This window comes from Patagioenas fasciata, chromosome 14 (genome assembly GCF_037038585.1).
Source record: "Patagioenas fasciata isolate bPatFas1 chromosome 14, bPatFas1.hap1, whole genome shotgun sequence".
Lineage (NCBI taxonomy): Eukaryota > Metazoa > Chordata > Aves > Columbiformes > Columbidae > Patagioenas > Patagioenas fasciata.
The window spans coordinates 3,066,319-3,089,946 of record NC_092533.1 but is presented as its reverse complement, the minus strand read 5'-3'; the positions used below and the strand labels follow the sequence as shown (position 1 = coordinate 3,089,946).

The 23,628-nt window shown below is 45.9% G+C and overlaps 1 protein-coding gene across 1 annotated transcript in view; it reads right to left on the bottom strand.

The window, feature by feature from the left end:
* NSG2 (neuronal vesicle trafficking associated 2) overlaps positions 1 to 18,745 on the bottom strand; it is a 34,063-nt gene extending 15,318 nt beyond the window's left edge. Inside the window, exons 1-3 of the mRNA XM_065849285.2 lie at positions 18,507 to 18,745; positions 17,844 to 17,994; positions 4,250 to 4,369 (exon numbers count right to left, since the gene is read on the bottom strand). Coding sequence (XP_065705357.1) covers positions 4,250 to 4,369; positions 17,844 to 17,972 — 249 coding nt within the window. The 5' untranslated portion in view covers positions 17,973 to 17,994; positions 18,507 to 18,745. The remainder of the gene's footprint in view (positions 1 to 4,249; positions 4,370 to 17,843; positions 17,995 to 18,506) is intronic.
* Positions 18,746 to 23,628: the final 4,883 nt, after the last annotated feature.

Sequence of the window (23,628 nt, the reverse complement as noted above, 5' to 3'; positions counted from 1 at the left end):
CCCACTCTTCACCTTATAAATGCTTCTGGTTGATTTCTGTGTCATCTGGACTGGCCAGAAGACAAAAGGAGTCATGAGAAACTCTGTTTTCCAGAAGTAACAAGACCTTTCATTCAATGGATAATCTGCTTGAAGAGGGAAAGAGCATTTGATCTCATTTCAGCACTGACAGAAAGAAATAAGGGTGGAAACTCATGAGAATGAAGACACTTGCATATGAGAGATTGTTCTTAAAAGCTGTAACATAAGATATCACTGGCAAAAAGCAGTAAGCCCTCTCTCAAATGCAAAGGGTTAGATCTGTTGTCCCACAAAGGAACATGGTTCTGTGGAGTCATCACATTTGCAGACCTTTCCTAATGCACCTCAGCGTCATCACTGGATGGCCAAGCATGGTAACACGCATCACTTCCAAAGCCTGCAAAATGGAAGGCAACCACCAGGCACCATTCCCCTCCAGACTGAGAAACCTTGGTATTCATCGTTACTGCGAAATAAGATCTTTGCAGTTCAAAAAATTCCTAGAGGGACACACTCAACAGGCATCGACACTCTGGAGCGAGCGAGGTCCATAAACCATTGCCAGTCAGCTTGGAAAAAATGTTGTCATTGCTTCCCTGAGGAGGAGTAAAATGATAAAGGAAATTTCTTTTATGTACGGAGGGCTCAACCATAATGCTATTTTAACATCATTTTCTTGTAACTATTTAAACATTTGTTATAAAGTATGTATGGGGTGACTCATCCCACTGAAGTATTAGCCTAATTGGTCAAACTTCCAGGACACTGTGTGCTGAGCTACAGAGAATCATCATCTCATCTATTAGGAGATGTGACAAGTTGCAGAAGCGATCTAAAATTACTGGAAGAGGTGGTGTGAAATAAGAACCGTCGCCTAGGGACAGTCTCTTCTTTACGATAATTAAAGAGCTCAGATCTGTGCTATTCTGGATGGATGAAAAATATGCGTGCATAAGCTTAGATTCTGGCTTTGGCTTGCTCATGCGAGAAAGGTGTCTAATAATTCATTAGCCTCTTCAATAAAAGATACCCGAAAGGTGGAATAAAGGGCATCTGTGGATTTGACTGCCATGTTCATACGGCCCCAACATTCACACCAGAGATCCCGCTCTTCTGTATAATGGGAAAAATGTCCTTCTTCCCTGAGCCTGTTCCCATAGCAAGTGACCAGAAGTAGAAAAAAGAGAAGTACTTCATTTACTGAAACAGGAATGTTCAAACCCTCTCCAAAGAGAATATTCTGGGGTGGGGACCACAGCCATAAGGATGGAGTCACAGCAGCATTTTTCCACAAATACTCAGTAATGACAGAGATTCACTTTGCCATATTTCTCTTTCGAGTGATGATAATTGTACTCTTTGGGTGAAAAATAAAATGTAAGACATCTCACTTCATGTTTCCCAGGATGTCAAAGTAGTGCAATAGCAGACAGAAGAGGATCTCTCGGCTATTTCTCTGCACCCTGTTTCCCCAGCACAAAGGTACCACACACCGAGATGGATTCCTCCTCAGATCAGTAAAGCCATGATAGCAAAATTGCTCCCTACAAACACCCTTGAATAGAAGCATTGCTGTGGACTCCCCCTACTTGTACCCGCATTTCCCATACAGATCTGACATATGTAGAGTGCACTAAACCAACGGACCATCTACACTTGAATGGACTTTTTGCCTTTCCCTCTATTATTTCTCTTGCACAAATCAATGGGATGATTTACTTGCTTCTGCCAGTATACAGCTACCAACAGCCCAGCTCAACTGCAGACAAATACTTTGATTTTCGTAAGTGTGTTAGAAGAAGGTATGGACGATATTTCCAATGCACCACATACTGGAAAGCTATATAAAGCGACCAGCCAGCAAAAGAAAATATGATCTCATTTATATTTCCATTTTTTAAGCTTTTTAAAGTATAGCTAAACTGAGACAGTAAAAGTTAAGTATTTACTACGATTTCCTCTTACTAAAAAACAAATGTAAAATGATTTCATCAGTACCAAATAATAGACCTGCGTATAACCAGAGGGCAGTATTTTTAATAATGTCACTAAAAATATGCTCTGGTATAAAAAAATGTGATGCAATAAAAAAAAAGTACAAAATTTAATGAAATCTTACCTATTATCTGAGCTCATTTTTGTCAGGAAATAATATTACAAACTTAATACGATACATGGAAACCTTATGAAAAGCAGGCAGGGAGAGGCTTATAGTCTTATCCAGTATTAGACGAGGGGCTGAGTGATTAATAAGTTGACATTGAAGTGCCAAGAATGAAAATCATATGGACTTTAGGGAAAGGAAATAGCTGGAAAATGAAAGTGCGGTGCTGCCAGGCTGCAGAGGAGGAGGCAGAGGAAAATCAGATGCTCTCTAGCAGGAGTAGATGACGTGAGATTTATCCGTAGCCGTGGGCGAGCTGTGTATCTAACCTATGGGCCATCGGCATACATGGGGTGTATGGATGAGATGTTCTCGATTGGTTTTTTTTTGAAATAACAAGGCCAGATCTTTTGATGGGATTAAAACTTGGTCTTGCGCTGACCTTAACACTGTTCAGGGCTGCAGGATTAAGTTTTAAATACCCAGCGAAGCACTAGTACTTGCAATATCAATAATGCCATTTACTGCGGGTCACGAGCCAACGCATCGCTTCCAGGAGACTCCACATTTACTGGTGTTTCCCAGGCACAGTGTGTCTGGTTCTGATTTGTATGTTGCTCACACTGGAAAACATCTGCTGTGGTTTCCAAGCCTGGGGATTTAACTGTGGCTGTTTAAGTTACTAGTGGTAGCAATGGAGAGTCACTATTGGTGGTAAACAGGTGCTACACATGCAATGAGATCAGTGAAGACTTCAGTCCAAATCAACAGTGTGTAAGTCCCTGATAAGTAATTTAGATCAAAACATATGATGTCCACTGAAAAAAAGTAAAAATAAAAGCTATAAACATTTATTCACAGATCTCTTAGAATAACTTATGGCTTTAAATACCCTGGGTGAAGGCAACAGAATTGTCCTTGTGAACTACGTGTCAGTGAATTTGGGGAAAAACCTGAAACAGTGTCATTCGATAGTCTTTAGAAGAGAGTAGGTAAACATTTCTCCTTTCAAAAGCTGAACAAACCTTATTGTGACGTTTATCGAGGATGAATGGTAACCATTTTTTATGGCTCACTTCCCAATTTTAAAGGTGATCGTTTCCTTCTAAAGTACTAGAAAATTATTATAATCGACTTCTTTATTTCTTGCAACACCAAGAACAACTGGGCCAAATGAGAGGTCACGCAGTCCCTGGAGTCAATTCCTGTTGGTTGCCGAGGATGATGCCCTTTCACAAGAATTGATAAGCCAAATCTTAGCTTTCTGAGGAGCAGCACTATAGCCGGGCACTGCCTATTTGCTATGTTTTCTACTCAAATCATTGATATTCCCTCTGATTTTAGAAACGTGAAATCAGATCTCACACGGTTATCAGTGCCACGCTCTGTGGTTTAGGAAAAGCACCGTTATCTTCTCAATGAAAAGGGAGAAATCACCAGCAGGTACCGAATGTTAGGAGGAACGGAGCTGTTCTAATGTGCTGCAGTCAACAGGAACTGAGGGCACTCAATAGGTCACGAGTTTCTTTCCATGTTCGAGTAGCGCCTGTTGAAATTGCTCAAGGAAATATTTTTCATCAAAAAATTCCAGGTCCTGTGAAGCAAAACTGCTTCCAGGATGGGATATGCTTGGATACTTGTCTAACATCTCTTTTTTAATCCAGTTCGAAATGGATTTTAACTTACAATAGTATAAATATGTAATAATGAAATATTTTAAATATGAAAAGGGTTGTCTGACTACAAGACAGAAGACTCTTTAAAGGAGAAACAAACTGGCTCAATCAAGCTTCACCGTGATGCTTTAATTCTTTCTAAACACAAATGCCCGAGAAGAAGAAAAGAGGCAAACTTGTTTTACTTTCAATTTGGGATGGAAAACATTTTCATAAGTTTTCCTGGGAAAAGGAAAACATTTCCTACTTTAGATCTAATTATGAAAAGGAATTTTCATGACTGTCCCCCACAAAAAGAAAAAGCTTTATATTCCTGGAGATAAACCTCTCCTTGACCCTAGTGGTGAACGGAGTGTTAAATTTGTTATGTCCTTACTGTCACTTTGATTCGGTTATTTTAAAACAAACAGCATTTGCATCAGAAGGCAGCAGAACAACCGTTTCTTACCTTTAGTCTTTCTGTGACACCATCAGTGAAACTGACTGTGAATTCAGCAATTTTGGGCACTCTGAGTTTTCCTTTGTTCTTCTGGTCAGGCTGATATTCTGTTCTTGTCTTCACAATTACCTGGAAAATACCGACACTTTTAAGGTTTCTGCACTGAGCATACATTTGGTTGGTTTTATTGTTATCTAAGCTTTCCTATATAAACCATCCCCTGGACCTACACAAGTCCCTTGGGACCATAAATCAACACAAACAAATCATACCCTTGGCAGCTAAGGGAGACAGACAAACAGGCAGGTAGACAGACCTAGGACAGTGATCTTATCACGCTGAGTCTTAAAACAGAAGACAGCAAAATGTCTGACACCCATTTTGTTTAGGACTAAGTGTATAATTTTTATATCCTATTCAACAGGCAGAACACGCAGAATAACAGCCCATCCTAAAGAGGAGCCTCGCTTATTAAAAGCCCCATCCTAACAAGTTCCACTGAAGCCAATTTAAACACAGGCCATTTGATGTGTCACTTATTCAGGCTCCAGATTATCAATATTAATCTCATACTATCACCTCGGGGCTGCCCCAGATCTCAGTGTCATTTGCTGACTAATCCAGGTCCTACTGATGGTATAAAAATGAGGTGTCTCAAGCCAATGGAGAAGCCCTAAGTGCCTTTTATAAGGCTACGGTCAAATTATCAAAACTGCATTGTCAATCTACATTGAATTTACTTGTAACCTAGAATGACTCTAAATATTTTGGGCAAAATGCACTCAGGGTAAACACAGAAAAGGTAACACCTAATGCCAGCTGCTCCCAGAGGGGACGAGCATCAGGGCTCTGCTCTGAAACTAACAGTCCCTCAGAGGACTGAGTGCATCCATCCCATTATACACAAGAAGCTCAAAAACTACCCATCCATGAGCGCATGCAGCACAACAGCGATGTGAGAGCACACCAGGATAGCTACACTGCCTTCATCTAGCTGGAAAATGCAAGAGAAGACAAAATGGCCTTGTCTTCAGCACTGGCCAAGAGCTGGAGCTCATCCATAGAGAGGGGGTTGAGGTCTTGAAGGACTGAAAGAGATGAAGTGATGCACAAGGTTGAGTTACCAGCTGATGAAGACCTTATTTCCAAATGAAGACAGCAAAGTCTGATTTGGACCAGAGAAAACCCCAGGTATTTAATCCTCCTGCACTTCACACCATGTGAAAAATCAGTGAGAGAAAATCAGCGTGGAGGCATAAGCCAATTTTCTGGATTCAAATGCAAATCATTAAAGACTGATGAATATTTACATCCTTCAGTGAATCCCTCTCAATAATATTTATTACAGTAGCATTTGCAACATTAAGACTTGGGAAGAAGAGGGGACAAAAAGCCACTCAAACATATTTATATCAGCATTTTGAAACTCACGATTTCTGATGACACAACATAGATGATGAGATACGACACATGGGGGCAACCGTGATGCGGTAGGTTTGGGATGAACCCTGACCCTGCTCTGAACCTATTCTTGAGCCTAACCCCACAGAGTGGAGTACATCAAGCAAAGCTCCCTCTCCATCCAGGACAAACTGGCCCAGTTGAGCTCTGAACAAGCAACAACCTCATTTTTTCACTCAAAAGGAGGCAAGTGCACTCAGGGCTCCATAAACCTGGCCTTCAGCTTCCCACCCTCCTCCCTGGTCTTTTGTAAGCCCAGAACAGTAAATTACCGAGTGTCGGCCGCCAACACCTGTCAACCACCGTTGGGAAATTGCACTCATTCTGTTCTCAAATCTTCCAGACACAGTGTCCAGTTCTCCCAAATCCACGTTTCCTCCCTGACATAAATCTCAGCTGCAGACAAAAGCTCTAAACACACAGGAGGGCTTTCTCACAAATTCTAACGTTAGATCTTAATGAAGGACCACGAAGCCAGAATATAAGCAAAAAAATTAAAGCCTCACTTGTTTCTAGATGTAATTTCATTTTCTTTGACTCTGTGTCATTAATGCTAGTTTTCTTATGGGTATTTTTTAATTGTTGTTACACTCAACCAATATCTTATAAGCAAGAGAATTTGAATTATGCTGTCTACAGGGATCCAGCATGAGGCTGAAAATAAACCCACACAGCCCTTCACGAGGCATCACATTCAAGTCCAGCAGCAATGTCTATCACGTCTGCGAATAAATAAAGCAGCTCAGTCCCCAGCCAGCTCAGAAGCTCCTTGAAACCCATTTGCTGCCTGTGCCAGCAGTGAAATGTGTCCGTGCGCACAGGGCTGCACTCATCCTGCTGGTCAGTGTTTCGCAGAGAAATGTGCAGAGGTATCAAAAAGCTTTAGTGGAGGAGCTAAGAAGTACCTTTGCTAAATGCCTTTTGGCATTGCAAAAGCTAAATATCTGCTCTGCGGGAGTATCTTTGTCAGACACCTGGTGGAATTGCTCAGCAGAAGAAAGACAGGTGAGCCAGCCAGGTCTCCTCTTCAAAGGAGAGCGCAGAAATAAAATGACAAAGGACAAGCAGAACACTGGAAACCTGTAGCGCGAGGGTAGCGTTCAATATTGCGGCAGGAACGATAAAAATGCAATTTCGCTGAGGGCACTGGGTGCAAATTTAGAAGAAAAGAGCTACCTCTTGTTCAGTCGCCTACGGTCCAAATAAACACGCCCGAGCACGGGTCCCACTTGGGCAGCAGCGTTCAGCCGTCTCCATCCAGCGAGCTGCCTCGGGGAGCCCACGCAAAGGCTTGGAAGCCGTGTTCATCACACTCCCGGAGCCTCCTGCAGCGAGACCGGCCCGGCCAGGGCCGCCCAGCAGCCCCAGCCTGGAGCGAGCACTGCGGGTGATGATAGAGACACACGTGCAGCCTTCGGCGGAGCTGCTGCCCTGACCGCCTCCCCTGCAAATGCCACTTGTGTCTCTGAAACGACTCCACGTGAGAGCGGGTCACAACCCAAAGGAACTTTTCTAAAGCACCAAGTATCAATCCAAGCGTAAATTTAGAAAATGAATAATTAATCTTATAAAGATTTTTTGTTTTCTATATTTGTAGCATTATTGGTTATTTCCCATTTTGACTGGTTGTTCTGTTTTCATTTCCCAGCTTTCTGATCTGGGTTGGGTAGCAAAGAAGATTTGCCTTTCCCCATTCCCTGCCAGCACTCCTTTTTCGCCTTTCTTTTCCATTTTGTCACCAAGAAAAAATTCCTGGCAGCAAAGTCTTGCAGAAATTCTAACCAAATTGGAAGCACAGTTATAAAAACGCCACCGAGTCTGCAGTGCAATGATCAGTGTTCATTTATCACCGGCTGCCCCAAAGCGGTTCCATCAGAGCCCTGGATCCCACTGTTTCATTGCAAACAAGGTACATCCATCTCACACCACGACAGGTTTCCTGGGAGACCTACTGGCGTTTATTACAAACCACAGCAAACAGAATCATCCCCCTTCCTTCTTCTTGACCATTTTGCAGCTTTGCTGACTTTACAATAGAGTCATTTGTGATTGAAACCAGTAAAAGGGAGTATAAAATTGAGGTCCTGGGTAGGTTGCAATTCAAAGCAAACTAAAGTGAGAGAAATGCCCAGCTCCTCATTGTTTGCAATGCTGTTACGGTTGTAATGAACCATTGTACGGGGGTAAACCCCAGAGTGGGCAGCAGCGCTTGGCTGTGCTCCGGCCTCATGAGTACGGACGATGAATGCAAACAATTGAACCAGTGCTTAAATGGACAAGTAGCCTCTTGAATACTCCTCAGAAAAGACAATTAGCCCCCTCTCCACCCCCGCTGCAGCAACACAGAATCACAGGATGGTTGGGGTGGGAAGGGACCTCTGGAGATCACCCAGTCCAACCCACCTGCTAAAGCAGATCAGACCAGAGCAGATCACACAGGAAGGTGTCCAGATGGGTTTGAATGTCTCTGGAGAAGGAGACTCCACAACCTCTCTGGGCAGCCTGGGCCAGGCTCTGGCACCCCAAAGAAGTTTCTCCTCATATTCAGATGGAACCTCCTGTGCTTCAGTCTGTGCCCATTGCCCCTCATCCTGTCGTTGGGCACCACTGAACAGAGTCTGGTCCCTCCTCTGACACCCACCCTGAGATATTTATAAGCATTGATGCCCTCTCAGCTTCTCCTCTCCAGCTGAACAGCCCCAGCTCTCTCAGCCTTTCCTCATAATAAAGATGCTCCAGACCCCTCAGCATCTTTATTATTAATCTCATGAAGCAACCTGATCATCTGCAAATGAACATTAAAAAGCAAGAACAGTACCATCAGCTTTCTGGATTGTCTGAGCCTTTGCAATATCCAGATAAATGCCCTTTGAACGTTTTTTGGACGCTTGTCAGCCTTTGTGTTTCATTACCCAGACCCTGATCTAGCACCAGCTTCTGCCTGTGCCTCATTTTCTGCATTGCGATCACGCACCAGGGAGCTGCTCCCTGCCAGCTCAGCCCAGCCTATCTACAGCACTTTAAAGCCAGTGCTGTGGATGGAGTTGAGCAGAACACCAGCTCAGGGACGTCCCTGCAAATCACGCTGCCGTTGTAACCTGTTCTTAAAGTTTTCACACTATTTCCCAGACACCTGCTGCCTTTAAACTGCACAAAGACTGTGATGTTTATGGCAGATGCAACAAAGGAGATACAAATAAATTACCTGGGACTTCCTTCATTTTACATCCAAAACTAAGCTGTTCTTTGAAAGCTGCTTTCCTGCTAAAGTTTGCGCACTGATTGTAAGAATGTAAGAGAAAAGGGCTTCCACAGAGCAGCAAAAAGACATGACTAATTATCTGAGTCCACATTGCCAGGCCTTGAAGCTTCCTCCAAAACTAAAGTTTATCGTGTGAACTCATTACCTTCCAATTCACCAAAGCACTTAAGCATGCAAGTAGTCCTATTAAGAGTCCTATTAACATCAGCAGGATTAGTCAGATATTTAAAGTTAAGTGTGCATTCAAGTGCTTTGGCCAGGTCAGAGCTTAAGCTGGGCTTAAGAACCTTCCCACAGCCAGTTCTAACACCGATGCTCAGAGCGCCTGTGGCATTCTTCAGCAAGACAGTCAAAGCACTTTACACACCAGCATGACCCCAATATCCCCATATTGGTAACACACTGAGTCACAGCAATTGGGGGTTGAGTCGGGAGGACTGACCATGCTTGCTGCTACTCACAGTGCGCTGAGTTTTATCAGCTTTTCATCAATGAGCGGTAATAGTAGCTCCAGCGCATTTTCCATATAAATATAACATTTTTGAGATGAGAAGCTAGCGAGAGGTATGGTTGGGCTGGGTAGGAGTCAGATGCTCTATAGAAAATGATGCTCTCTGAAGAATTGTTGTCCTCAACCACCCTAGGTTAGCAGATGTAATAACATTCTCCGTGTCTCGAAAGGTTGTTGCTTTCTGTTCTCTTTCTTCTGGTTCCTCATTCCAATCCCTCAGCAGCTTTTCTGCAAGAGCTCAGTCGCGCACCACAGAGAATGGCCTGTAAAAGCTATAAAAACCCAAACACGACGGGACAACGAGCCACACCTGCCATGCTGCTCCACACGAGCAAGATCTTTCTAACGACGCCGGTTGCTGATACATTTATCGAGTCCTAAAACTAACCGCACTTATTATTCTGGGCTTAATGCTGGTGACACCACTGGAATCAATACGAAACTTTTCCTCGGCTTTAATGAATGCAGGACCAGGCACCTTCTCTGTAGTGATGCTTTGGAAAATTATAGATGTGCTGAGGTGAGAACAGATGAGGGTCTGTGTGCACCAGCAGGAAATCCATCATTGACAACCCTGAGAAAGTAAACAGTAGGAGAGAGCTGGGAAACCAAGAGATTCTGGATGCTGAAAGAATAAAGCAAGGCAGCTTCTAACCAAGCTGACTATATTAAAAGCATTTGCTTGCAGGAGGAAGGAGCAGAGTAGACGTGAAATGTGACAAATAGGAGAATATCACATTAAGCATGGAACCTTAAAAAGGATTCTCCTGCAACGGGATGAAGTAAGTGTTTCAGAAAATGAACTGATATGAATTCTGAGTCTTGTCTCAGACTGGCTAAACGTAACATCATTTATTGCCACTTTATATTTGCGTTTGAGCTCTATGGTTTTCCCTGAAGAAATGAGTAATAATATTTAACATAACTGGCATTGTGAAAACTTTAAATTATTCATCTGGAAAAGGACATGCAGCCCTGCTGTAATTTCCACTTCACTGCCACGGTGCATGTAATATATTGCGGTTCAGGTGCTGCAAAGTGCAAGCCATAAAAATTTAAAATACTACTTCCTGGGATTATTAATAATGAAGAGTCTCTCACTCAGAGTGGCTTTCAGATTGACAGAAGAGATAAACAAAATGTGTTTCTCCTACTAAGGAGAAAGGTGTCCTCCAGGTTCAAAGCTGGACTTTGTAGTCCCACAAAATGGTTGTAATACACCCCTCGGTTCCATGTGGATTAGTCATGCTCACTTTTAAACGAAAATGAGACTCTTGGCTTCCAAATACCTGCCTTTCTTCATTCCGTGCAGAGAGAGAACAGAAAATGTAAACTCATTCCTGGCACTGACGTGGGGGTTTCTTTTGCCTTCATTACCCAAATGAGCATCAATGTGAAATCCCTTAGAGGGGATGGTGGGTACGGATGGGAGCAACGCGGTGACCCCCAGGCTTGGCACTAAACCTGCTGTGACTCAGTCACTTCCTATGCTTATATGCCACAAGAGCAGGGATGCCTAAAACCACCACACAAAATTCTGCAGTGACCTACAAGCCCTAATCCTCACACACAACCAGCATCAAAGAGCAAACGAGATGTGCGCATTGCCAACAGTGGTTGAAGTTAAAACACTTAGCAGTAAGAGAGTATAGGAAAAGAGATGCAAGAATCTCATGTTTCGGGGCTTAAAACAATATCTTTGCAGGCTTTGGATGAAACATTCATAGACGTGCAGTTCCATGCCTGCTGCAGCACCTCCTGTACCTCCTGCTGGCTCTTGCACCGGCTGCTGCCACAGACAGGACACGTTGGACTGGATGGACTGAGGGGAGACCTCATTGCTCTCTACAACCGCCCGAAAGGAGCTTGGAGCATGGAGGGAGTTGGTCTTGTCTCCCAAGTAGCAAGTGACAGGATGAGAGGAAATGGCCTCAAGTTGCACCAGGGGAGGTTTAGATTGGATATAAGGAAAAGATTCTTCCCAGAAAGGGCTGTTGGGCATTGAACAGGCTGCCCAGGGCAGTGCTGGAGTCACCATCCCTGGAGGGGTTTAAAAGGCGTTTAGACGAGGTTCTTAGGGACATGGTTTAGTGCTAGAGCAAGGTTATGGTTGGACTCCATGATCCTGAGGGTCTCTTCCACCCAAAATGATTCTACGATTCTATGACAAGTCATCAGAGACTACCTGCACTCACTGTGCTGCAAATTCAAGGAGTTTTAGACAATTAGGTCTTTAAAAATTGTCCTAAATAATTATGATTCTATCCCATCTCATGGGTGAGAAAGCTGTGCTTCCAGATCTACAGGATGAACACATCTCAGCAGGCACACTTCTCGGAGATTAGAATTACAGTTGACATTTGGGATGTATGTAATGGTAGCCCCCATGGAGTCCTAGTCACTATTCGAATACGTGGGATATCTGAAATATCGAGCAGCAAAAGGAAGGTAAAGAAAAAAAGGATGCCCAGGGATCAAATCCATAGTCAATGGAGAAAGCCACAGTCAGAAGAAACACTCTCCTCTTTTTTTCCTGTATCAGCTCATTTGATGGATGTTGTGCTGGAAATGAGTTTCACAGAGGGTGGTAGAAAAAAGTGGTCTCCTGAATCAGTGCCAGGATATTCCAGGCATAAGGAACATCACAAAAGGACAAAGACAGCAAATGCAATCAGCCCTGGCATCACCGATGAAAGGCAGCACAGAAAGCACAGGCTGCACTGGGAGCTGAAAGCAGCTGAGAAGGGAAAGGCACAGCTCGCAAGCACAAAGGGAGCTTGGAAATGATTCAGCTAAGTCTCCCTACAAATCCCTAGGTGACCATAACCATCAGGAACCCACAGGAGGTTGTGAAGGGGTGACAAAAATTGATTTCAGTAGGTTCAGCCAGGAGAGGGTATAGCAAAGCAGACAAAAGAATCAATCACTGCGCTCCAGTGATGGCAGATTGGCCACGGTAAATTAGCAGAGCCCCATTGATTTCATCTAAACTACACTGATTTACACTCGTCAAGAATCTGCCCAGTCTTACTTTCCAGACCAGTAAGTAACTGGTATGCAGGGTTCACTTCACAGCCTTGCTGAAATAACGTCCACCTGCAGCAATGCGCTTTCATGTTAGAATAGAGAATAGATCACAATGGGCTTAGTCAAATGGGAGAATAGAGAATAGATCACAATGGGCTTAGTCAAATCTTAACACATTTATGTGCCCATTCCTGCTGTTTCTGCATAACACGGCTCTGGGATTGCAGCACAGACATAACGGGGTTTAAGAGATGCAGCGGAGCTCACAAAAGCAGCCATGAGCTGGCTTTAACCAACCCGACTCAGACATCGGTAGCAGCGCAGTTAGGGAGAGAAATTTCTGCACAGGCTGCACAAATCCTGAGCCTTCCCACGCTCAAAACCAGCCCCGTGTTTTGCGTGTGCAAGAGAGGCAGCCGAACGCTGCCCCGGGGGTGAGCGAGGGCTGCGAGCATCGCGTGGGTTGCGGCACAGCCCGTGCCCAGCGGCGCAGTGTGCTCCGGGGAGGGATAACCCCGCAGCGGCTGCGTCCACAGAATAGGAGCGTGAACTGCCCAAAACCCCGAGCAGGGCTGTCCCAGGCACGTCAACAAAGTAAAAAAGGTTACCCCAGAAGCCCCGCGCTGCCAGAGTGCGCTTTGCTGCAAGTATTTATCACAGCTCGATAAGCAGAGGCAGTGTTTACATTCAAATACACATTTAGAGGACAAACGGATTTGCATAGTGCAGAATGGGGACAGATTTCACAGCAGAGGAAGGCTCAGACTTGGCTATTGGTGGGGATTAGACAGAGTACCCCAAGTGAAGAAAGGAAAGGATGGGGAAAGGCAGGACAGCCTGGCACTCCTCCACATTTGCAATGCTCTCTTTTTATTCCTTTCTTTTTTTTCACACTTTTTTTCCCTTTGCATCCTCCTCCTCCCTTTCACTCTTCCTTCCTTCAGCCGTCACCATGACCAGCCCCGTCCCACCTCTCCTTTTGCCGTATGCTCCATCCCACCGAATTCGGTGGGAGCGCAGACACGGCCCTCGGCTGCATAGGAGCCCCCCCAGACGGTGTCGCAGGGGACTGAGCCTCCCCCGGTCCCACACCATGCAGCAGCACCCCAAAACCAGCCCCATGCTGCCCGCCGGGGAGCACCTTGGGGCTGGCTGGAGCCGCCATGCAGAGGAAAGCCTCACATCAGTATTTCAGGGCAGAGCCGCAAGTAGTCCCCCAGGTACAAAAGCACTCATCCGGTGTACTATTAATTATGCCTGCTCAGCTGGCCAGGACAAAACATTATTTTCTGTTAAACCGCCAGGGACAGGCTGTGAACACAAGGGACCCCCCTGATCTTCAGGAAGCCTTGATTACTCTGTGTAAATGCCGCGGTCTCGGCCGCTCGGAGCGGGACGCAGCCAGGGACGGCAAGAGGCAGGAGCATGGGACGGGAAAAGCATCCGAAGAGCACCGTTACACCTATTTTTTCTTTCTTGGGCTGGGCGGCAGGAATTTGTCACCAAATAAATGATTTCTCAAGCCTCCAGATGCATTCAAAATCAAGAACAATGGAGCACATGATAAGGCTTCTGCAGCCTCCGCCACAAAAGAGACGCGGGATGTTTTTTGCAGCCCTGACAATAGCTTTCGTGTACTTTTGTGTTATGCAAAATGAGGGTTTTTACTGCCAGAACAGAGACATTTCCTGCTGGATTACACTGAAGCGAGCCTATGAGACCGAGGGCTCCCCAGTCGTTGGGCTCATTTAAAATTTCAGCGAAATAGTGCGGTCCCAGAAAAGCTGTGTACCTTTTAGTATTCTCATTGCAGAGACACGTAACAATTACTACCAAAGCAGTTTGTCTGTGCCTAGGAAAACAAGTGAACAGCCAGCCTTTGCCCCTTTGGCCCTAAAAGCAAAAAAGGCTGCTTCTTTTTTGCCTTTTGAATACAGTAGAAATTAAATTCAGAGCCATAAAAAGGCAGGTGAAGGGCTTGTTGCTGCTCACAGCCATTATTCCTGTTACATGGAGGGATTTCAGATCAACAGGACACACAAAAATGATTGAAGAGCATCTGTCTTTGCTTTCTGCAAATGCCACCCCTGCAAGAGAACAGGGGGGCAAGGAAATTGCTTGTAGATAGTTGATAAATATAAATACACAGCAGGCTTAGCACCCTAGGGGAGAAATCACTGTCCTGGGGACATTTCTCCCATGGCAGCCACACAACTGCTGACAGAACAAGGAGAATGCTGATGCTGCAGGAGGAACAGCACGAGCCTTGGGAAGAGACGTCCTCGTTTGGTGGAAAAAGCCCGTCCAGCGGCCAAGAATTTGGAAATAAAAAGGTTGCCAAATTCAAGCTTCCTGAATTTCTGCCTGGATTTTTCCAACAGCATCGAGGTGGAAGGCGGAGGGAGCTGCTAAGCTCACAGCGCTTCCAAAAACAAGTTGGTTAGGAAAGCATCCCCAAAAGGACAGCCAGCAAGTTTTATCATGCCCTTAAGAAAGTGTTTCCCCCTATTACTCCCCCCCACCCAGAGGATTTCATACAATCAAAGAGATGGGCTTCAGGGATTAAACCACATGAGCTAAAGCCTCATTTTTATATTCTTTTTCTGTATCCTTTCTCAGAAAGGGGAGCCAAATGCAGGAAATATTTTGAAAGAGATGAAGCTCTGGTGAAACACCTGCAGAGGTTAATGCTGAGAGTCACTCTGAGTGACTCTCAAGTGATCCAGTTAGAAAAATATCCTTAAAATGATGAAAAATCAAGTATTTACAGCCCTTAAATCACAACTTCCAGTCTGCAGATTCCACGGGCTTTGCGGGGTGCTGTTAAGGATCTGCAAAGGTAAGAACACTGACAAACAACAGGTTTGCTTCTCTTCAACTTGCAACGGAAAAAAGCCTATAAATGAACAGAGCTTGCAGACCTTTGCCATGTACTACACAAAGAGCAGGCGAAGCCATTACTGCACACTGGTGGTAACTGCAGTTGCGTTGCTTTTCCCCCCCCCTAGATTTGACTCACAGAAGATGCCAGGCACACCAGCTCTGTGCGCGATCGCAGCAGGGCCGGGACCGTTGCCTCCTTGTGGTTAACGCTCAGTAGCAAGGGCTTCGCATTTCAGAAAACCAGCGAGCAAAGCCCATCTGAGCTGCTGCACCCAGCACCAAACCTGCTGGGGCTCTGCTCATTTATGCATCATCCCTTGCAAGAGACACAGGAAGCACCTTGGCTTGTGTTCTCGCTTGTCCAAGCTAAAAATCAACTACTGGCAGGTTTTAGGAATAGATTTTAAAAGAAATCAAATCAATTGTAGGGGTTTTTTTTATTTTTCTAACCCAGCCTCCTGACTGTAAGCCCAGGCCAAGCACAAATACACTCTGAAAGACTTAACATCTACGTCTACTCTTCCTCGGGCTCACAGCCTGAATTCTGCAGCAGCTTTACTTTCCAAAGTATTAACACAAAGCTGAAATCTCCCCCTCTCACTTAACCTATGTCCAAAGCTTTTCACCTGAGGCTCAACTCCTTATTAGCAGGTCTTTAAACAGCCCTTCTGCCCCAGGGTGGACTTACCCCAACAGAATCTGCTCTACAAAAAGCAAAGGAAACAGATTGTGAATTATTTTGCTTTTATCATAAATAAGCTCTTCTCCTTGCAAAGCTCTCCAGTCGCCGTTAACTCCAGGCCTCCTGCATGCAGGAGCTGAAGCACAGCCTGCAGAAATCAATACCAGTGACTCTAATGAGTTCTGAATCACGCTCTGCACTCCTGGAGATACATCTCACTCTTCCAGCAAAGAAAAATATGGATGTCAGGAGGTGCACTGACAGTAATGTATGCTAATGAAGGTAATGTAACCTAACAACATGTGAATTATTGATGTAGGCATGTTTAAACCGAAAAATCAGCAAGGAATCACACCAGACTGATACACTCCGGTGTTTGTTCACCAACAAGCAATCGGAACACGGTGGTCATGAGAACACTCATTACCACTTTATTGGCTTGAAAGGATTTCTGTTGGTTTATCCATGTCTCATCTGATACACGAATCATTTAAATTTCACATCACGTGACAGCGCGTGATCTCAATGAGCCGTTTGTACCGGCATCAAATGAGTTGCTTTTACACATCCCTAGTTTCCTCTGAGCCTTTCAGATGTTTATGATAAATCACACTGCTTTGCTTGAATTATTTTCCTTCATCTCATTTATCAGAGTCATAGATAAGGGCCGGTTTAGTCTCTCATTCACAACAATTCATGGAAGTGTAAGTCTCCTTAGTGCAGCGAAGTTACTCTTGATTGCCACGAGGCACATGGAGAATGGAACCAGCTCCTTTGACACGGCTCTGGTTCCCAGGATGTCAAGGCAGTTGACTCAGCTCTATCATAAAATAAACATAATTCATCTATCTGGACAGTTTGATCACATCCATCATCATGTTCTCCTGGTGTATTTAGAGAAAATTCATTTTGTACGACAGTAAAAACAGGATACACATTCAATAAGCATCAGTGTTAATTTTACTATTATTCCGTTATCCTGTAAGATCTAATCATTCCGTCTGTACTTTCCGGTGAGTTGGCTCCATCTCTGTGGCATCTGGGAACTACATTGCAGACAGGCTTTGTTTTTGTAAGGACTGTCAGGGCACACAGATTTTTACAGTCTCATCATGTCCTCACCGGGTTATATTGATACGCATCATCATTGCACCGACAGAGACAAAAGATTTCCTCGTACATACTGCATCTAAAAAACCCCAAGCACCGAAACGCAGCCCACGGCAAATGCACATTTCTGAGTATTTTAGTGCTGCATTTGGCTCTGACAGCGGTGAGTGGGCAGGGGACAAAGCTGTCCCACCCAGGGCATGGGGACACAGCCACAATCCTCAGAGAAATCACATCCTCGACGCCCAAATAAGCTTTGCAAAGCCAGAGAAAATAAAATAAACCTTAACTGAGATCATTAAAATAGCTGCTTATTTCAGAAGAGTTGTCACATTACTCTCAATTAATGTTACTGAGAATAATAACGTGCTGTAAATCATTCCTCAGTTTCTGCAGCGTTTGAAAGAGAAACACACTAAGGCTTTTCCAGTTATATTTATGAAGGAACATTTGGGGTTTTTTGAGGAGGGGAGAGATTGGGGGGCAGCTGTGTGCTAATCTGCCATATTAAAACAGTTACACTATGAAAGGAAACCTCTTTTATTTATTGAATAATCACTATGCCTCATTCCTATGATCAGAGACCAGTAAATCACCAAGACAGTGAAAACCAAGGGGTGTATCCGTGTGCATAATCATGCAGGAGTGCCATTCAATTTCGTTTTACCTTTTCCGGAGCTGGGAACTGCAGGTGATTTACTTCCAAAGGTGTGATCAAAGGAACTGTCTGAAAACCATCTTCGGTGGATGGCTGTTTGCTGTTCTTGTCGTTCAAATTACTCCCCAGCTTCACCATTCTTGGACCTTGCTTTCCAGACCTAAAACCAGCGAGACGAGCGCTGTCACAAGGGAAAGGGGGGGCATTTCTGCCTCGCCCCGCTCGGTTTGACTTTGCACACGGGTTACCTGGGCTCGCACACCTGGGTATCCAAACACACCGCGTCCCACACCGCAACCTGACCTCACCCGTGCGTTTTGCCTTACGCAGACACCCCCACACCCCTTACGACCCCCGCACGGCTGCTCCCAATGCACCCATCCCCAAAACACCCCCGAACAGCGGGGGGACGGGGCGCACCCCCGCGGGCAGCCGGGCCCCACCGATGCTTTGAACACCCAGCACACCCGCCCTATTTATTTATATTTTGCATCCCCAGCGGGGGTGCAGAAACACCCCCCTCATGCAAACCCCGCACCCTGGGAGACTTGGGGGTCCCCCCTCGCAGCTCCCCCTGGGGGTCGCGCTGCAGGGGGAGATGCTGGGGATTGGGGGGCGGGGGGCTGCGGGCACCCCCAGCGCCCCTCCCGCCGCCCCCGAACCCCTACTTACTGCAGAGCACGCGGTGACTGGCGGCGGCTCGGCCCGGGCGCTGCGGCGGGGGCGGGGGCGGTGCGGGGGACGGCAGCGGCTCGGAGAGGCGGGGGGGAAGGCTTCCGTTAACGTTCAACGGGCGGTGCCGAGGCGCGGCGGTCGCGGTGCTGAAGGGACAGCGCTGCGCCCTGCGCTCGGCTGCGGCTCCGCAAGCGCGACTGAGGGCGGGCGGCGGCTCCCCCGCCCGTTCCCACCTCCCGCCACCGCCCGCCGCGCGCGCGCACGCCCCGCGGCCTCGGGCACCCCCTGGCGGCCCCGCCGCGCACGGCTGCGCGCCCCGGGAGGCGGGGGCGCCCCCTGCAGGCTGGAGGGGCGGGCGGGGGGGAAGTGCGGATGCGGGGGGATTGCGGGGACGGGTGGGGATGCACGGGGGGGACACCCGCGGCAGCTGCAGCGCTGCAGGGATCACAGAGTCACAGAATGTCAGGGGTTGAACGGCCCTGGAAAGCTCATCCAGTGCAATCCCCCATGGAGCAGGAACACCCAGCTGAGGTTCCACAGGAGGGTGTCCAGGCGGGTTTGAATGTCTGCACAGAAGGAGACTCCACAACCTCCCTGGGCAGCCTGGGCCAGGCTCTGACACCCTCACCGGGAAGAAGTTTCTCCTCAAATTTGAATGGAACCTCCTGTGTTCCAGTTTGCACCCATTGCCCCTGTCCTATCATTGGTTGTCACCAAGAAGAGCCTGGCTCCATCCTCCTGACACTCACCCTTTATCGATCTGTAAACATGAATGAGTCCCCCCTCAGTCTCCTCTTCTCCAGCTCCAGAGCCCCAGCTCCCTCAGCCTTTCCTCACACGGGAGATGCTCCACTCCCTTCAGCATCTTGGTGGCTGCGCTGGGCTCTCTCCAGCAGTTCCCTGTCCTTCTGGAACTGAGGGGCCACAACTGGACACAATATTCCAGGTGTGATCTCCCCAGGGCAGAGCAGAGGGGCAGGAGAACCTCTCTGACCTACTGACCACCCCTTCTAACCCACCCCAGGTACCATTGGCTTCCTGGCCACAAGGGCCCAGTGCTGGCTCATGGTCACCCTGCTGTCCCCAGGACCCCCAGGTCTCTTTCCCCTACACTGCTCTCCAACACGTTGTTCCCCAATTTATACTGGAACCTGGGGTTGTTCCTGCCCAGATGCAAGACTCTACACTCGTCCTTGTTATATTTCGTTAATATTTCATCTCGCGGTGCATGCGGAAATGCAGCTGCACAAAGGGCGGAGAGGGCCACACGCAAACTGTGACGTTTCCCCAGGTCACAGGGAGGGCTGAGGGCTGGAGACACAACTGGTGCTGCTGCTGCATCCACCGGGCACCTCCTGGCCCCAGATCACCAGTGAGCGCTGTGTCCATCAGCAGCTCAGTCACTGCTCCTGGTGCCCACTCGAGTGCTGGAACAGCAGGACGGGAACAAGCGCTGACCCTGCTCGGCTTTCTAGGGAACTCTCCTTCAGCTTCCAGGACCCAGACTGGTAACAGGTCACCCCACGACAGCAGGTACTGCCACAAAGTGGTCTGCTCGCAAACACTGTCCCCCCCGAAGCATCACCGAGGTCACCAGCTCCTGCAGGATGAGGCTGCAGCACTTTGCTTAGAGACACAGGACACTTTGGGATGACTTTAACCTGATTTGTTTATAAATATAGAATTTGCCTCCAGAGCTTGCAACTTGGCATCTTTTGCAAGCCCTAAATATACTCAGGAAAAGCATGAATTGTTTCCATAATAAAGCCTTTTAGAACCCACTTGTGAAAATCCATTTACAGCCATGGTTTGGCAGAGCAAGTGAAAGCACTTTATGTTTTGGTAGGAGCTTGTTCACAGTACAGCAGTTTAATGTCTAGAGCGAGAAGTGCTGAGAGACAGTCAGGAGAGGTGGGGCAGCTAAAACTACCTTCTACTAATATCATCATCACACACGGCCCATTAAAGGGCTTCTTTCCAATAGCTTTGCCAGTTTTTAATGCTCGGCTTGGAATTTTCTGCATCACATTTTTGCATAAGGTCCAACTTCCACAGAAAATTTCATCCCAGAGCGTTTTTAAGAATAAGCTTCTGCCATATATAAAATTTAACCTGGAATAACTTTTGCTCAGAGTGTTAAAAATTCCCAGCAGGTCAGTTTTTGATGTTCATCTGCAAGAAACTGATCGTGTTGTAAGATTTTGGGAGGTCATATTCATGGAATTTGGGGAAGATTTCTTATGCTAAGTAGCAGAATTCCCATCCATTAGAGGCACGTCCAGCTCAAGACTCAACAAGATTCTCACTCTAACTCCAGCTCCAGGTCACTGCAGACTGGACCAGGAATAGATGGGCACAAAGAAAGCCAGCAGGTTGTGTCCTGCAGGTAAGGGAGTGTGGGACTTGGCACTCTGTAGGTCTAAAAGCACATAAACCCACTCACTAAGGATTATTGATTAAACTACTACAATATGATGATTTAATATTGCAGTAATACCACAAGTCAATGCTCATCTGGGCCAGGGTCTGTGCAAATACATTGCAAGTTTTAAACTCTGCAAAGTCCTTTGCCCGTGCTCAGCACAGGGATGAATGTCACTGTGGCAGTTTGGTGCAGGATGATAATTAGGGCCTTCAAAATGTGGAGGTTGTAAGAAAATCCCAAAGCACATACCTTGCAAACAATGACAGAAGATGAGTCTTGTCCCAGACGTCGCGTGTTCTCCAGATCCTCAGCAGAAGCCTCTGGTCCTGGAGGGCACTAGATTGAGCTCCTCTCAGAGTATTTCTTCTCCTTCATGTCCAGCATCACTGAGTTTGGCAGGAACCTCTGGATACCACCCAGTCCAACCCCTGCTTAGAGCAGGGACAACAAGAGCAGGTTGCCCAAGTTCATGTCCAGTTGGGTTTTGAATATCTCCAAGGATGGAGACACCGCAAACGCTGTGGTAGACCTGTTCCAGTGTTCGGCCACCCTCACAGTAAAACAGGTTTGCTTATGTCACAATGAAATTTCGTGTGTTTCATTTTGGGCCCATTGTCCCTTGTCCTGTCACTGGGGACAACGGAGGCTGGTCCTGAGACCCCTGAGCCTTCTCTAGGCTGAACAACCACGACTCTGCCTTTCCCCACATGGCAGATGGTCCCAGCAAGAAAGTGCAATTGCAGCAGCTCTTTCCCCAACTTTCAACAGATTACAGATTACATCAGCAGAAGTGATTTGAGCATCCGAAGAGATTCACAGACTCTGTAGTTATCTTCCACCGAATGCATACATTTGAACGGCTCTAGCTCTGCTGTCAGCAAAATGCCTATTTTCAACTAAGGGACTAGGAAATGTTACTAAAAACTGCAAAGGAAACATTGCATTGTAACTCCACAGAGGTGGCATTGTGGGTTTCCACCTTTATCTGGTGATTACCAAGAAGCATGAGAGCTTTGTTGAAAAGCAAAGTGATGGCTTTCACAGCTCGCAAATGCATTCTATGATCTGAAAACCGAATCATTCCCATGCATATTAGTAACTAATATCCTGATAGCCAAAAGACTGCCTTAGCAACACTTTGCCAGATCCTCTGACTTAAGACGTGGCTTAAGCAACGCCTCACAAACACACTGATACTAAATCTCCAGAATCACTTGTGCAAACCCATGGAAAAGGTGGTTACACAACAAAAAACAAGGTTGCAAATGGGGTTATCTGCTTACTCAGTATGTCTAATCACCGGAACACACTGATATGCTCACAGGGCCTAATATATTAAACTTTTGTTGGTTATACTTTAATACTCTTCAGAGTAACATGGCTGAGGGGCAATGAGGTGAATCCCATTCCTCCTTGTACGTTACTACCACTGTAAAATACCTTTAATGTAGCTGCAAATCTACTGTTAACCAATCAGAACTAAACTCTGGTGGAGATAATCCATACAGCCCAGAGAACGCAGGTCGACATCGCCAGCACTGCCAGTTCGAAACGCTTTTTCACTAGAAGACTGTTAGTTGTAAGTTCTAGCGGCAAGAACCTGCAGTAAGTGAGCAGATGCTGTTTTTATGTTATGTCTTTTCAGCATAAAAGTCCATTTTAAGCAACAACGCTCAGTGGCACCATCTGAGGATTTTGGCAGCGTGGTGGAGGGAGATGTGCAGAAAGATGCTGAATCTCTCAAAGTCCTCCTTGGTTTTACATCCAGTAACTTCCATTTCTTCTATAAGACTGAACGAGCCCTGTAACTACTTAGGTTCCATATGTCCCATTTCAGTTTGAAAACAGCACTTTGCAAAATGCCTCTCTCACAAACAGGTAAACTACCAGGAGTAAATGTACGTAGCAGGATGTTTTATGGAAAAAAATAGATGCCTAAAGTTGCCACCAAGATCCTAAAAGCGAACATTCTCTAGGGACAGCATCATAGCAAACTCAACCCCATACGAGAAGTCAAAGAGTAACATACCGATTTTCTTCTGGAGCGAATACAAAGTCTGACATTTCCACCTACACGGAGCAGCTCGGTGACCCGCAATAAGACAACGCAGCAATAAGAGCAACACGAGACTCCAGAGGAATAAGCAATATACTCATTCTGCCAAAAAAAAAAGAGCCTCTTTTTATTCTTTTGATAAAACTCCCATGATATATTATTTTCTATTTCCAGTTTAAAAAATCAGAGCAGAATTACTGTTTTCATTACCAGTTTATACTTGAGATTATTTGCTGTCCTTAAGAGGCATAATATTTATAATAGGGCTTAGGAATAACATTTCACTGTGTTGTAAATTCCGCAAGTTGCAAACAAAATATCAGTCACAGAGTAGTTCAACCTCTGCCTATTTCAAACCTGAACATCTAAGTCAACTTCTCTTCAGTGTTAATGAATATTATTTTACTTACTTGCTCCTTTATCTAAGAAATTCTTATGCTCATTGTCTCTCTGCACACCATGCATTTTTCCCTATAGTGTTCTTGCTCATTATTGTAAGTAACATTATTTTTGTTTTCATATATTGAAAAACTAGGATCAGGCTTTCAAGAAAAGTGTTTAAAATCTTGTGAACAGGCAGAAGGAATTGCTAAGAGGAGAAACTACAAAACTTGAAGGCACAAAGTGAGGACAATGTC